General features: G+C 43.8%; 1 protein-coding gene across 2 annotated transcripts in view; it reads right to left on the bottom strand.

The window, feature by feature from the left end:
* Window positions 1–357: 357 nt before the first annotated feature.
* The window catches only part of LOC127584290 (leucine zipper putative tumor suppressor 1-like), a 60,240-nt gene continuing 46,013 nt past the window's right edge, over window positions 358–14,584 (bottom strand). The window contains exons 2-4 of one of the 2 annotated variants that reach the window (XM_052040961.1): window positions 11,196–11,680; window positions 8,053–8,859; window positions 358–5,794 (exon numbers count right to left, since the gene is read on the bottom strand). In XM_052040961.1, coding sequence (XP_051896921.1) covers window positions 5,099–5,794; window positions 8,053–8,859; window positions 11,196–11,540 — 1,848 coding nt within the window. In that variant the 5' untranslated portion in view covers window positions 11,541–11,680 and the 3' untranslated portion in view covers window positions 358–5,098. The remainder of the gene's footprint in view (window positions 5,795–8,052; window positions 8,860–11,195; window positions 11,681–14,584) is intronic. The other variant, XM_052040962.1, reaches the window with a different exon arrangement.

Below are 14,584 nucleotides of genomic sequence, written 5' to 3'. Positions count from 1 at the left end.
TGGTCCGAGCCTGGCACAGTGAACTGAGGAAACAGGTTTTAAAAGGAAGAAGAATCAATTCCCAAAGGGATGGTAATCAAAAAAAAACTGCAGATGCTGGAAATCTGAAATAAAAACTAAAAAAAAACTGATTAGGCAGCATCCTGTGGAAAGAGAAATAGTCAACATTTCAGGTCTGTGACCCTTCATTAGATACAGCAGGTTGTATACCACTGGACAAGATCTGTGGATTTTCCTTTGTATAGCAGGCAGTGAAATAAAATCAATTGCATAACTGCTGTAGCAAAATGAATAACAGGACAAGGTTTATTAAACAGTTTATTTTAGAAGACTATTTGCCTCTTACACATTGTAAATATCAGCATACGCTCAGACATTTCACAGCACCAGATCATTCTTTCAGTATGGCACTTTAGAATGTTTTTGGATAGTTCAAACACTTTGCAAAAACAGAAACAAAATCAGTTGGAAGCATAGTTTACATCCCAAAACAAAATTAGCTTGTCGCCTTTATAGTCCTCTGAGTATGATTTAGTGTTGCAGCATGTAACACTTCCTTGTGGCCATTACAGTGATAGAAACTTGAAGCATTGAGAACATTTGACCTGTCTTTCAAATCTTACAGCTGGCTCCTTGAAACAGCTTAATCACACACACCTGCTTTGTGTTCAATAGAATAACACTGATAAATGCACAGTCCACCTTGACATTACTAACTATTGTTAGAAAGAAAAGACAACTGAAGAATGAATAGTTTCTATGCAGGTGCAAATTTTTGCTTTTTCCTTAAGTTGGATATAACCCTCACGATCCCAGTGTCTTGTGCTTCGCTGTGCTTGATGGTTTCTTCCTTTTTACAGAAATAATGAACAGAGCTGAAGCAGATTTTACTACCCACATTAGCAATTAGAATCTTCAGTGTTGATGCACTATGCAGCTTTGGCTATGGATCCCTTCCTTTATAAATGAGTGAACTGATTCAGGTTTTAAAAAAAAGATTCTCAAACTGCTTTGTGTAATATTGAAGCCCTGTTTTAAATGGTCTGGCATCCTGACTCCCACTTCAATTGGCTTTGATCAACTCTGATCAAAATATAACTGAAGGTCCAAATCAGCCTCATTTAGTCAAGCCCAATGCAAAAGTAACAGCATAATACTTGCAAATCTCATATTTGGCAGTAGTGCTACATCCATTTAGTACTAAGGTTTGGCACCATAGAAGCAGTGGATAAATTCACTGACCACCTCATTACCACTAAGGAGGTAATTTCCTTCATGGAGCAAGGGTCAGAGGAAAGATCCTAACACCCCAGTGCTGATTCTCTGACCCAGGCATGCCTCCATGCTGGGAAGGTGCTGTCAATGAACTATTCCTCACATTAACCTTGACTGACAAAAGGAGATATCGGTGGGGACTTTCCTTTCAGATCGCGGATAAGCCAAGCCAATCTTACACTGATTGCAATGGTTGAATACTGATCCTGCTAAGAGTGGCTGTTCAGCCCAATCAATACTGTTTCTTGCCTGCTCTCTGACACAAGTGTGGGGTAGGATGATGTGTAATGCTGCAGCAACTTTTTTATTGATTCACTTTTTGGGATCTGGGCATCCCTGGCAAGGCCAATATTTATTGCCCATTAACTGTCCCTGGGAAGGTGGGGAGATCCACCTCCTTGTAGCTCTGCAGTTCTCCTGGTGAAGGTGCTCCCACAATGCTGTTAGGAAAGTAGCTCTAGGATCCAGACCCAGCAACAATGGTGTGTGACTTGAAGGGGAATATGCAGGTGGTTGTGTTCCATGCACCTGGAATGTTTGTTGCCCATGGTGGTGTGTGGTATAGGTTTAGGAGGTGCTGTTGAGTACCCAAGGTTGTAACTGCAGTGTATTTTATAGATGGTATGTATAGTAACTATGCATTGGTGGCAGATAGAATCAATGTTTAGGGTAGTGGATGAGCTACCTATCAAATGGTCTGCTTTGTCCTCGATTGTGTCACGCTTCTTGAGTGTTTTTGGAGCTTTGCATTCACCTGAGAGGAAAGAAGGGACCTTGGTTCAACATCTCAGCTAAAGGCAGCATCTCTGACACTGTAGTAATCTTCCAGTACTGCACTGGTCTATAGTTTAAAGCTTTGTCCTTGGGGCTCTGGAGCAGGTATCTGCTCCCTGGACAGCTACCGTCCATCCGCTCTCAGTTATTTCAGCTAATCGAGGCCGTGTGTTCTGAATATGGATTGTCACTGCATTGTAAGACTTGCTATGTGCTGCTGTGGTCTTCCAGGGTGCATGCAACAAACCTAATCTGCTGATCTGCCTTCCCTGGCAGGGCTGGTCAGAGAGTCCGCTGACTGCGCAGGACTTGCCCTCCAACCTGAGTAAGATTAGGGATCAGATCATTGATGTTGGACTTCACAGACTTGTTGATGGCCCCAGGCTGTGTCACTGTTGGAACAGAGAAGCATGTGACAGGCTGTCTGTTGATTCTGGATTCCTTGGTTCAGTAATATTATAGGAGAAGGCTCATCTGAGGAAGCATCCATAGCACTGTGCCAGCACGTCTGTAGTGAATTCTGTAATGATGCTGGTAGTTAAATGCAAGTTGGATAGATAGCTCATAGACGTCTAAAGAGCCAGGGGTAGTTGCCTTGATCTTATAAACATTGCACCATTCTTGGCAGTGCAAGGTAACCTTTAAAGGAAGGCTTTGTGAATTGCACCATCACTCTCTTATTGATGGATAGGACACATAAGCATCGGAGTTCACTTATGCCTGGCTGCAGTAAACACCAAGATGGAAAGCACCATCTGCATATTGAGAATCAGCCATTTGGAAAATTATGCAGTACTCTCTGCTGTTGTTAGCCATTGTCCACGAGAGGTGTGATCTCCAGGTAAGCAAGGTATCATTCCAGTGCTTGATGCAACTGCATTGTACCTTGGGAATGGACACTGATGTCCTCAAGATGGAGCCTGGGCTGAAAGAGTTGCCAATGACATCACAGAGCTCAAGGAAGTGGGATATATCCATGTTCCAGATTAATAGAACATGAGAGATGTCCTCTTCAGGTACAGCTTCACCATCCTCTTAACTAACGCATACATCCGCTGATGGCTCTCACTTTGATAGAATATTAAGGAATTTCATGGGTGGGGTGGTGGTGAGAAAAGCCAGCTCACTAAAAAATGAAGAGGAACCAGATTTTCCGCCTCCAACAAAGAAAAACAGGCAAATTGCTTTTATTTCCTTCCAATTATTTTGCATTTGGGACAGAACACCTTTTACCAAGGTGTCATCAGTGCTGGGCACTTTATCGCCATGAATAAGCTCCCTCAGACACCTGCTGATTGATGTGCCAAATAACATACAGTGCTCCAGTTTGGCCCCATCTGGTTTAAGTTTCAGGGCAAGAACATTTCATCTGGGGAGAAGGTGCTGGCAAACTCACTAGCACGTTACTTGGACATAAAAGGGTTAAATTACGAGGTCAGTTTGCAGAGACTGGGCTTGTGTTTATTTGGGTATTGATAATAAGGGGGTAACTTAATTAAGAAATATAAAAGTAGTTGGTAGGGAATTGTTTCTTCTGGTGGGGGAATCCAGAATGTGAAAGTAAAACAAAATCAGAGGTGGCTGACATCAGGAAGTATTTCCACATGCAAACGATAGCGGAAATCTGGAATTTCTGCTCCCACAAAATGCATTTGAAATTGATAGATTTTTGTTAAAAATACTCGTTAAGGGATACAGAGTAAGAAGGATAGACACAGGACAGGGTAGTGGTGATCAAATTAAAAAGCAACGTATTCTTTTGACTGAAGGATTTCTTCATGATTTTTCTGGCTCCTGGATGCAGCTAGTGTAAACTGGATTATTTCCCCCTTTGCAGTTCGGGTTTAAACTTGGAAATAAGGGCATGAAATAAAATCTATTTATTGGGATAAATTAGCCTGGAAAGAAGAGATGATTTTCTTTTGGCAAGGTGTAAGACACGTACAAGCAGTGACCATCTCCACAGAAGGCCAGCTGTTCTTTTATCACTGCAGGCATTTGAGTACTTTATGCTTGAACTGAAGGTTGTTGATACCAGTCAGGGTGAGACGGCCAGCCAGATCAACACAAGGATTGGGGCCAATTACATGCTTAAAATAAAAACAGAAATTATCCCCCACTCCTCCCACCCAGCACCAGCTATCAAGGAGCCAGCTGTTCCAGATGTTTTCTTTTCAATGGCTTTGCTTTTCAGTAATCTTTTCTCTCTGTAACAATTTTTGCTGCAGTCTTCCAGGACCCAGAAGACCTAAATTTAATGTGCTGTGGGCTCATGTCTGGACAGAACCATTGGAAGTACTATTAAAACTGGTGCTACAGTCATGCTAGTGCAAGCAATGCTCTTTGGCATGGCGTATAATGCCATGTGCTTACAAACTGTTTTTCCCTGAACCCCACCTTTATCAGGTGGACTTTTAGTGTAACTGGCTTAGTTCTGCTTGAAACAGCCATTAGATAAGAGTGTAAACATTAAGGTTTTGATTCTCAACTTGCGCTGCTTTTACCTTAACAGCAGTACCAGTGAACATACAGAAACAGTGGTGCGATGCAATTAAAAGCGTACAATCAACTTGAAACTTAAATCCACAAAAAGCAAAATGTTGTGCACTTTGATTTGTTTGTAACTCGAAAATGCTATCAGCATGCCAAGGATACACTTCACAAAATATCCACTCACTGCACACAACCCATTATCGACACTGGGCTTCACTGAAGGCTGTATATAATGACAGCACCATAACCAGCCAGAGTGGAGATGATTGGGCAATTTCCCTGTCAACCAGCTTCGGTGACAATCTTACTCTAAATGATTCAGATTAATAATGGTAATTTGCAAGTAACTATCCCTTTGTTTTTCTGCAGAAATTTTCCTGTTTTAATTGAAGATACTGATGGAATCTGTCTCCTTCACTCTTTAAACAGACCTTGTTTTCTAAGTAAACTGCCTTTGTTTTCACAAGCCCTCTCACCATACCCCCACCTTTGAACTCGTTGGCTGATGCAGTGTTGTCAATAAATGCCTTGCTCACTGAAACGCATTTTCCTTTTGTCATATCGCAGTGGCAACGATCTCTTCAAAAGCATCAGCACCTTGTCCCACTCTCTCCACAGAAGCCCTAGCCTGTAGCTGGACTGAGAGCTGCTGGATGGTCCTCTCGAGGCTGTGGTTCTGATGGTGCATGTGAAGGTAGTTCTGCTGAAGCTGCTTCTGGTACTGAATCACTCTCTCCTTCTCCGCACACCACAGCAGCCGCTCCTTTTGAAAGTCGAGCACAAGCGCCTGATTCTTTTGCTTCTCGTGCTCCAGCTGGGCTTTTAACTTGTTCACTTGTCCCTGCAGGGATGAAGACTCTTGCTCGGTCTGCTGCAGGGATAATGCCGGTTCAAGCTGGGAGCAGCTGGGAGAAGCATCACTTTCAGCTCTACAGTTTTGTCCTTTCCAGCTCGCCGGGTTCTGTTCTGGATTGAGGATCCTGCGTTCCAGCAGGCCGACCTTTTCCCTCAGCAGGTCGGCTGCATTTTTCATGCGCTGCAGCTCGTTCTCGCAAACCTCCAGTTCTCTCGCCTTGGTCTGGACTGAATTCTGCAACTCATCAACCTGCTGCTCTCGAGAAGACAGCTTTCCTTTGGCTTCCCTCAGCTGGTTCCTGAAGGTCAAGACCTCATTAGTCTTGTGCACCAGCTCTGTCTGCGAGTCCTTCAGCTGCTGTTTTAGAAGGGAGATCACTCCAGACTTCTGGCAGACCTGAAACAGTAATGATGCGTTATCAGCAAATGCATGCACATGGACGGCAACTTGCACCAATACACTGCTGCACAACTGTTTTCTCAAAATAGATTTGACACCAATCAAAGCTAGATCAGAGGGAGGTTTTAAATAAGAAAGGAGATAATTCCCAAGGTTCTTCTAACGGCAAAAGGCAGAGCTGTCAGTGTAAAGCAACTAAGTCCAGGGAAGATCAAGAGACTGGAATTAGAGTGACACAGACCTTGAAGGAGATTACAAAGAAAGAGAGGGGTGGGGGTGATGGTGGAGGGATTTGAAAGAATGCTGTTGGCTATCATGTGGTTTAATGGGCTGCTGGAACTCTGCACCTGGGCTCTCACTGAGGAACGGCCAAGTGGGGAACCAGGAGGTTGTGGCCACTGCAACCACATCACACCCAGGATCAGAAGTCAGTTCATGCGGAAGTACGGAACAGCGCAGACCCAGCCACATTAATTTGTTTAAATGATGAAAGAGTTTTGGAGGTGGTTCCATGGTCCGAATGGGAATTGAAAGCCAGTGACACCATATCACAACTTCCCCTCCTGCCTTATTGCACAGACACTCTTACCATGTGATCAGATCATATCGATTTCTGAAGGATACCTATCAAAAATAAGTGGGCAAATGTTTTAATGGCTGCATCCCAGTTTCACTGCTTGAAAGCAGCAAAAACATGACACGGGTAGTTCCTAAGTTACATTCCTAAGAAGTCTCGCATTATAGAAAGTTGCGTTACAGCAGAACAGTTGCCTTCAAAGGATAAATTTCAACAGGTTTTCCCAATCACGATCATGCTATAACCAATCGTGCTCTGGCCCAGACCGCAAGGAATTGCAGAGAGTTATGGACACAGTTCAATCCATCACAAAAACCAGCCTCCCCTCCATGGACTCTGTCTACACTTCGGAAAAGCAGGAGCATAATCAAAGACCCCTCCCACCCCAGATATTCTCTCATCTCCCCCATTCCATCAGGCAGAAGATACAAAAGCTTGAGAACACTTACCACCAAGCTCAAGGACAGCTTCTACCCTGCTGTTATAAGACTCTTGAATGGACCTCTTGTAAGTTAAAGATGAACACTTGACCTTACAATCTACCTTGTCAGAGCCCTTGCACTTTATTGTCTACCTGCATTGCACGTTCTCTGTAACTGTAACACTACATTCTGCATTCTAATACTGCTTTTCCCTTGTACTACCTCAATGTACTTATGTTTTGAAATGACCTGTATGGATGGAATGCAAAACAAATTGAATTGGATTGGTTTATTATTGTCACTGTACCTCGGTACATGTGACAATAATAAACCAATCAAATTCAATTTGATGCAGCTCATGGAATGCAGATAGTTTTCCCTAATCCATCAATCACATTATAACCAATTTGTGTTATGGAATCACACATTGTAGCAGGACTACCTGTATTGTGATATATTTGTGAAGCTCGTTTGGGTTTGTTTGCAGTGCACTTAGCTGGTACCAATTGTAACATCAGGTTTCTGTAACATTAAAACAAAAGGACATAGGAACGTAGGAGCAGGGGTCAGCTACCTGGCTCCTCGAGCATTCCTCATCATTCAATACGATTATGGATGATCTACCCCAGACCTCAACTCCTTCTCTGGGCCAGATCCCCGCAGCCCTCAATCGCCCGATCTTCCAAAAATGTACCTACTACCATGTTAAATACTTCTAATGATCTCATCTCAACAACCCTCTGGGGAAGAGAATTCCAGAGATTCATCACCCTCTGCCAAACAGCCGCCAGCTCTGTCAAGAATGTGTAATAATGTTCAGCAAACAGCAAGTGTTTTATCAATTTAGATGTATGCATTTGTAAAGTGTCTCTCCTAGACTAGCATCTGTCTATAACAGACATGAGGCTTAGCGTGAACTTCATATTTGGTTCTAACATTTCATTTGCTTTTGTTACATGTCTTCAACAAACTTCATTTTTGAATCAGAACAGGAACGTTTGAGTAGAGTTAGCATCCCTGGTCAATGACCTTACCTCAAGAACTGTCCAGGATTAGCTGGAAGCCCAGTGAAAGATTATTGACCTGAGACATCAACTCTGTTAATCATTCAGGTACCAAACTGCACAAAATTTCATCAAGAAGCAGAAGAATTAATTGTCCTCACAACCAACATGACTCATTGCCCTCACAGTTCTACACTCTATGTTAGTGCCAATGCTGTTCTTTTCTCTCCGAGTAAACAGTGGTGTTCCTACCTCCCATTTAATTTCTTCAAGCTTTGGACTGAGTTCATTTTGTTCTCTTTCATAGGTTTTGCATTTGGCTTTGAGGTTGTTGCACTCCTGGAGAAGTTGAGCAAAGTTGTCCTTAAGCTGCTGCTTCTCTTGTTGGAGTTGGCTGAACTGCAGCTGCAGGAACTGGTAGTCTCCATGCGCCTTCTGAGAGGCTTGCTTCATATTGGTGTCGTGCCTCTGCTCTGGGCCGCCTGTCCCCTGCACGCAGTGTTTCAGATTCTCGTTGTAGTTGGGGGTGCTGCCTGTCTTCCCCTTGCACGGGGCTCGCTGGAGTCCCTGTGGTTCTCCTCCTTTCCCTGTGGATTTCTCCTCACAATCCAAAGCCGCAGATCTGCCGGTGGAAGGGGGTGGGTGGATGCAGGAGCTGGAGTCTTTGCTGACAGGGCAGTGCCCTCCGTCAGAGGTAGATGTGCTGCTTACATTTCTTAAGATTCCCGCAAGGGAACCAATGTATTGAGCCGAGCCTCCGAACTTTTTGCGAAGAGTGGTGGGAGCCCCAGTGTGCTCTGTCCCTTGGCTGCATACGGTGCTATGTGTAGGGAGGCTGGACATGGAATTTCTACCTGAGTCGGACAATGTTCCTGAACGGCTTGTGTGCTGTTCGTCTTGTCCCTGCTGATTTTCTGAATGGTTTCCTGGCTTCAAGCCGCCTCCCTGAAACGCAAGCTTCATACTCATCTGCGGACCCAAGGGACCATCTAGATTGGTGCCATTCCTAGGTACCACTGCCTTGAATGCTGTTGGCCTGACAACACTCTTTTCACTGCCCTGCAGAAATATAATATGACTTGGTTAGTCTGAGTAATATTATACTTCTTCTATATTTCCACTTCTTTATGGTCAGACTGTCTATCACAGAGCCAACATTTCAGATAAAACATTAGACAGAGGTTCCATCTGCTCTCTTCAATGGCAGTGTAGAGGATCCCAAGACACTATTTTGCCAGAGGCTCTACTTTATTCTCAGCATTTTAGTTGATAATTACCCATTAAATCAGCAGATTAACTATTCAGTGTCAAGTTGCTGTTCCTGGGATCTTGCTATACACAAAATTGTCTACTGTCGGTTTTTCCAACATGATAGCAGTGACTAAACTTTAACAAAAAATGCAGTACATCATTGACTGTGAAGTGCTTTGACTGGGAAAAATTTTGCTCTGGTGAAAATTTGTCTCATTCCAGAGTATTCCCAGTATTTTTTGCTTTTATTTCAGATTTCCAGTAGACATTTTACTTTAGTATAAATGCAAGTCTTCCTTTGAGTTCTAGCTTGGCTCAGTAAGTGATGTTCCCATCCCAAAGACTTGGACCTTGACATGAAACGGAAGGAGTAGATACCTATGAGGATCCTGCTGAAGGATTTCTGTGAAGGTTTGCTGACCTTACCTGTAGCTTCTATAGAGACACCTACCCCACTATTTTTTGGTTATGACAGAGCCTGACAAGCCCCTGCAAAATATCTACCTTTCGAAGAGGAAACTAAATGAGCCCTTGATCGAATAGATGCAGAAAGTTCCGCAGCACCACTCATCATCCTTATCAACAGTCCTCCAGCAAGCAACTCTATCACTATTTCAAAACTGTTTGTGGGATCTTACAGTGCGTAAACATGGCTGTCATACTTGCCTGCCTAGAAAACAGTCAAAAGTAATCGACATGAGGTCCATTAGTAAATCAATAGAGAAACAACCTGAAAAGCAAGACAAAATTAAGGGTCTTCACAATGGTCATAAGGAAGCCAGTCAGGAGAAACAACCTAGTGAATGTGAAATTTGCTCCCACAGGGAGTGGTTGAGCTGACTGTTAAAGAGGGAGGGAGAGAGGTCAATAAACAATGGGGTAAAGGAATAGACGAAGGGGACATAGAGGGGAAGAGAGGAAGTTCCAGTGAAGCATAAAAGCCGACAAAGATAACAGCCTAATGTGCTGCTTATTATAAATGTACAAGGCTGAACACTGGGGGAGTATTGGTTTGATGAATTGAGGGGCAGAGTGGTCTTCAACTTCCATAAATGTCTTGAGAATCACAAAAGACCAATGTGAGCGCTACTTGATGGTGGGCAGATTAAAACATTCACTCTCTGCTGAGGCCCAACTGTCTGATTTTCCTCATTGGACTTTTCCAGCTATTCATAGAACATAGAAGCGTACAGCACAGGAACAGGCCCTTCGGCCCACCATGTTGTGCCAATCTAATTAAACTAGTAATTAAATGCGTAACTAAACTAACCCCTTCTGCCTACACAACGTCCATATCCTTCCATTCTCTGTACATTCATGCGTCAATCTCAGAGCCTCTATCGTAGTTGACTCCACTACATCCTTGGCAGTGCATTCCAGGCACCCACCACTCCCTGCACATCTCCTTTGATCCTACCCCCTCTCACCATAAATGCATGTGCTCTAGCATTAAACGTTTTGACCCTGCAAAAAATACGCTGGCCGCCTCCTCTCTCTATGCCTCTCATAATCTTATAAACTTCCATCAGGTCTCCCCTCAGCCTCTGCCGCTCCAGAGAAAACAACCCAAGTTTGTTCAACCTCTCCTTATAGCACATGCCCTCTAATCCAGGCAGCACCCTGGTAAGCCTCTTCTGCATCCTCTCCAAAACCTCCACATCTTTCTATAATGGGGTGACCAGAATTGAATACAATCCTCCAGATGTGGCCTAACCAGAGTTGTATAAAGCTGCAGCATAACTTCCTGACTCTTGAACTTAGTGCCTTGACTAACAAGGGCAAACATGCCATAAGCCTTCTTTACCCCCCCCTTGCTGCTCATGATTCCTTGTATGTCAGTGACCATGGCAACCCTTGGACACTGCGTGGGAAGGGAGTCTTTCTTATTTCCCACTCAGTCGTGTCTTGTTTGCGGCACATTGTTGCTTGGTTTAAAAGGTGTTCTCTGGCTGTCAGTTCAATTGCCCACAGTTTGAACCATTGTAGCTGGAAACCACACTGCCAAACTTTCTCGTGGGGTCCCATTTGTGTTGTTGATGGGCTTGCTGCTGATGACAATGCTTTTGAACTTCACAGCCAATGAAGTAGTTTTGGGCCAGAGTTGGTGTTGGGATGTGGGGCACCTGGTGGAAGAGGGGCCTCACCTTCTCGAGCTGCCCAGAGAAGGGTACCAGGATAGGTGGTGGTCCTTTGACATCCGTGATAACCGGTGTGTCTTTTGGAGATGCCAGGCCAGGAGCACGGTTCTTACGCTTGCCCGTGGCCGTCAGTCCGTTTGTTTGGCTGATGCTGATGTAGAAAAAGTCCTCGGTTTTCTCACACCGGGAACCATTGCCGATTGGCTCGTGGCCGGCACCAAATTTCAGCAGCCCATCCTGCTGCCGAATAAACTTCTGGAGGTGAGAAGGTTTCCTGTTCCTGGACTCAAACACTCTGCAGTGTTTGTCGTGGAAACTGCCGCCTGGTATGAGACTGCTCACGCTTCCCATGGTGCCCGTGGCTGGATGAAGTATCAGTGGTGGGGCAATCTGAGGTTATTCTCCAGAGAGCAAGCTTTGGTTCGGATGTCCAAGGCATCCCCAACTGCTGAAGGAACTCCAGATCAACACATTGAATCCACCCATTGGTCCTGCCAGGAAACACAAGGAAAACCAAAAAGAATCCAATGAATTGAACACACAAGAAACTTGACAGCATCCAGGACTATGCAGCCTGCGTCATCGGGACCCATCCACTCGCCTGAATATTCACTGCCTCCTTCACCAGTAGCGTATGATCTATAAAATGCATTGGTACAACTTGTCCATGGTTTCAAACTCCAACTTTTACCACTAAGAAGGACAAAGGCAGCAGGCACATGGGAACACTGCCGTCAACCATCCCCCCTTTATGACATCCTTATTTGGAAATATGTCACCGTTCCTTACTTGTCACTGGATCTAAATCTTGGAACATCCTTACCCAACAGTGTCGTAGGAGTATCTTCACCACACAGGCTGCAGCAGTTCAAGAAAGTGACTCAGCACCAAATCCCCAAGAGCACTTAGTGACGGGGGCTAAATGTTAGCCATGCCCGTGATGCCCACACCCCAGAAAGGGAAAAATCAAGCTGAAAGTTGTCAGTAGTGAACTGATGAAGTAAAGACCCCAAAAGTCCATTTATTCTATCTCTGCTTCAGATACTACAGGGGCAAAATTCTGATGGGTTGCAGTATTTATCATAGCTATACTTCTTTGAATACTCCTGTGATTTCCCAAGGGACTGCCCAGAAATTCAAGACCATGCAAGTTGTTTCCACACTCCTATTAGTGCAACTGCAGCCATGCCAAGAAAGGTGGATGCCTCAGTACACTCCTTCCAGAGACAGCACTCGGTGCAAAGGTTGGTTATACAAAATATGCTATCCGAGCTGCCGTATCATTGCACTGGGAAGTCCAGACCAAGAATTGTCTTCTGTTGGAGTGAATTAAAGGGCAAGGAGTAATTTGACCAGGACCCATGTCAACAATTCCTCTTTTAAAGTCATACACTCTATCCTAAATTGCTTACTCCGTATTTATTCCAGAATCTGCTGAAATTGTCAGTGCGAACATCTTGTGCTGTACTTACCACCTCCTGCCAGTGGAGGTTCTGTAACAGGGAGGATGGATTTACAGAGTACAGTAAAACTCCAATAATCCAACACCTTTGGGACTTTTCCAGACTATTGGATGTTACTTCTATAAATACCCAAACACACTTTTATTTCACTTTGTTAATATGTTATTCAGTTGTATAATAAATGTTCCAGTGAACCCAGTAAGTTTAAAAGAAGAAGGAAAATATGCAAACACTCCAGACACTGGCTCTGCCCAGAAATATACCCCTGTTCCTGACCCCTGGTGTTCTGGACCCTTCCTAGTCCCGTCCGCAATCCGGAACCCCCCTGCTCTCTACACACCCTGCTCTCACTCTGGACTAATGAGTGATCCTGATGCCAAACCATTAGGATTTCTGAATAGCAGGATGCCAGATTATCAAAGTTTTACTGTACCACGTTTACCGAAGCAACAATAAAGTCAGACCTGGGCTTGGAATTTACAATAGACATTTTGAGTGAGTATTTGTTTTAAAACAAAGTGAATTAAGGGAAGATCATGTAGGTTTTTAATAGTTAAAGAAGGAAAAACTGTTTCCAGTGCCAAGAAGGTTGATAACCAGAGGGCAAGGATTTGATGTTATTGGCAAAAAGCCCAGAAGAAAATTAAGAGAAATCTTTCCCCGACAGTGACTTGTTTTGATCTGGAATCAACTCCTTGAAGAGGCAGTTTAAGCAAATTCAAGAGAAATTTCAAAAGAGAAGTGGATAAATCCTTAAAATGGATTTGTAGTCTGTAGGCTGACAGGAAATAGTGGGGTGGGGGAGTGAGATTCATTGGCTCACTCTTACAAAGACTTGATTGGCTAAATTACCCTTTTGCCTTGCGTTATCCACAAGCAAATTCAGTTGAAAAATTTTGAATACATAAGAGTTGCAAATGTTTAGTTAAATATTCAATATCTGGGCATCAACATCTCAGAGGATCTACCCTTGGCCCAACACATTGATGCAATCACGAAGAAGGCATGCCAGTGGCTCAACTTCATTAGGAATTTGAGGAGATTTGGTATGTCATCAAAAACTCTTGCAAGTTTCTACAGATGTACAGTGGAGAGCATTCTGACTGGTTGCATCACCACCCGGTATGCAGGTGTGCAGGATTGAAAGAGGCTGCAGATGGTTGTCGACTCAGCAAGCTCCATCATGGGCACAACCCTCCCTGCCATCGAGGACATCTTCAAGAGGCAGTGCCTCAAGAAGGCAGCATCCATCATTAAGGACCCTCACCATCCAGGACATGCCCTCTTCATGTTACTACCATCAGGGAGGAGGTACAGGAGCCTGAAGACACACACTTAACGTTTCAGGAACAGCTTCTTCCCCTCCGCTATCAGATTTCTGAACGGTCCATGAACCCATGAACACTACCTCAGTATTCCTCTTTTGCATTATTTATTTATTTATTTTGATAACTTATAGTAATCTTTATGCCTTTATATCTTGCACTGTACTGCTGCCGCAAAACAACAAATTTCACGACATATTGTCAGTGATAATAAACCTGACTCTAATTCTGATTCTGAATAACTCCTTTAACTTTGTACATGGGTGCACATCACAGAGAATTTTCTGAAGGAAGGTTACATACATTAGATGTTTGTGCTGCTTTTCTGATTGGCCGAAGTTACTCCAGGACAAGTTTTGTGACTTGAGTATGTTTTAGGATTCTGCCTGTCAAATCATCTCAAAGGAAGAAAGAACCCAATGTTTTGTTGTTGAGGGTTTATTGCCACAGTCATGGTTAAAAACTCTTACAAATGCCAAAGATCTTAAGCTTTTTGTTGGCAGTATAAATGGCAGAGTTGAGATCTGAGAGGCTTCATGAACTACAACAGCACATTAAAAATCTTTGCTCAAGGAGTGTATGGTATGACGGATTAAGTGGGCTCACA

Source organism: Pristis pectinata, chromosome 29 (genome assembly GCF_009764475.1).
Source record: "Pristis pectinata isolate sPriPec2 chromosome 29, sPriPec2.1.pri, whole genome shotgun sequence".
NCBI lineage: Eukaryota > Metazoa > Chordata > Chondrichthyes > Rhinopristiformes > Pristidae > Pristis > Pristis pectinata.
The sequence above is the reverse complement of the archived record's forward strand: the minus strand, read 5'-3'. Positions and strand labels throughout refer to the sequence as shown.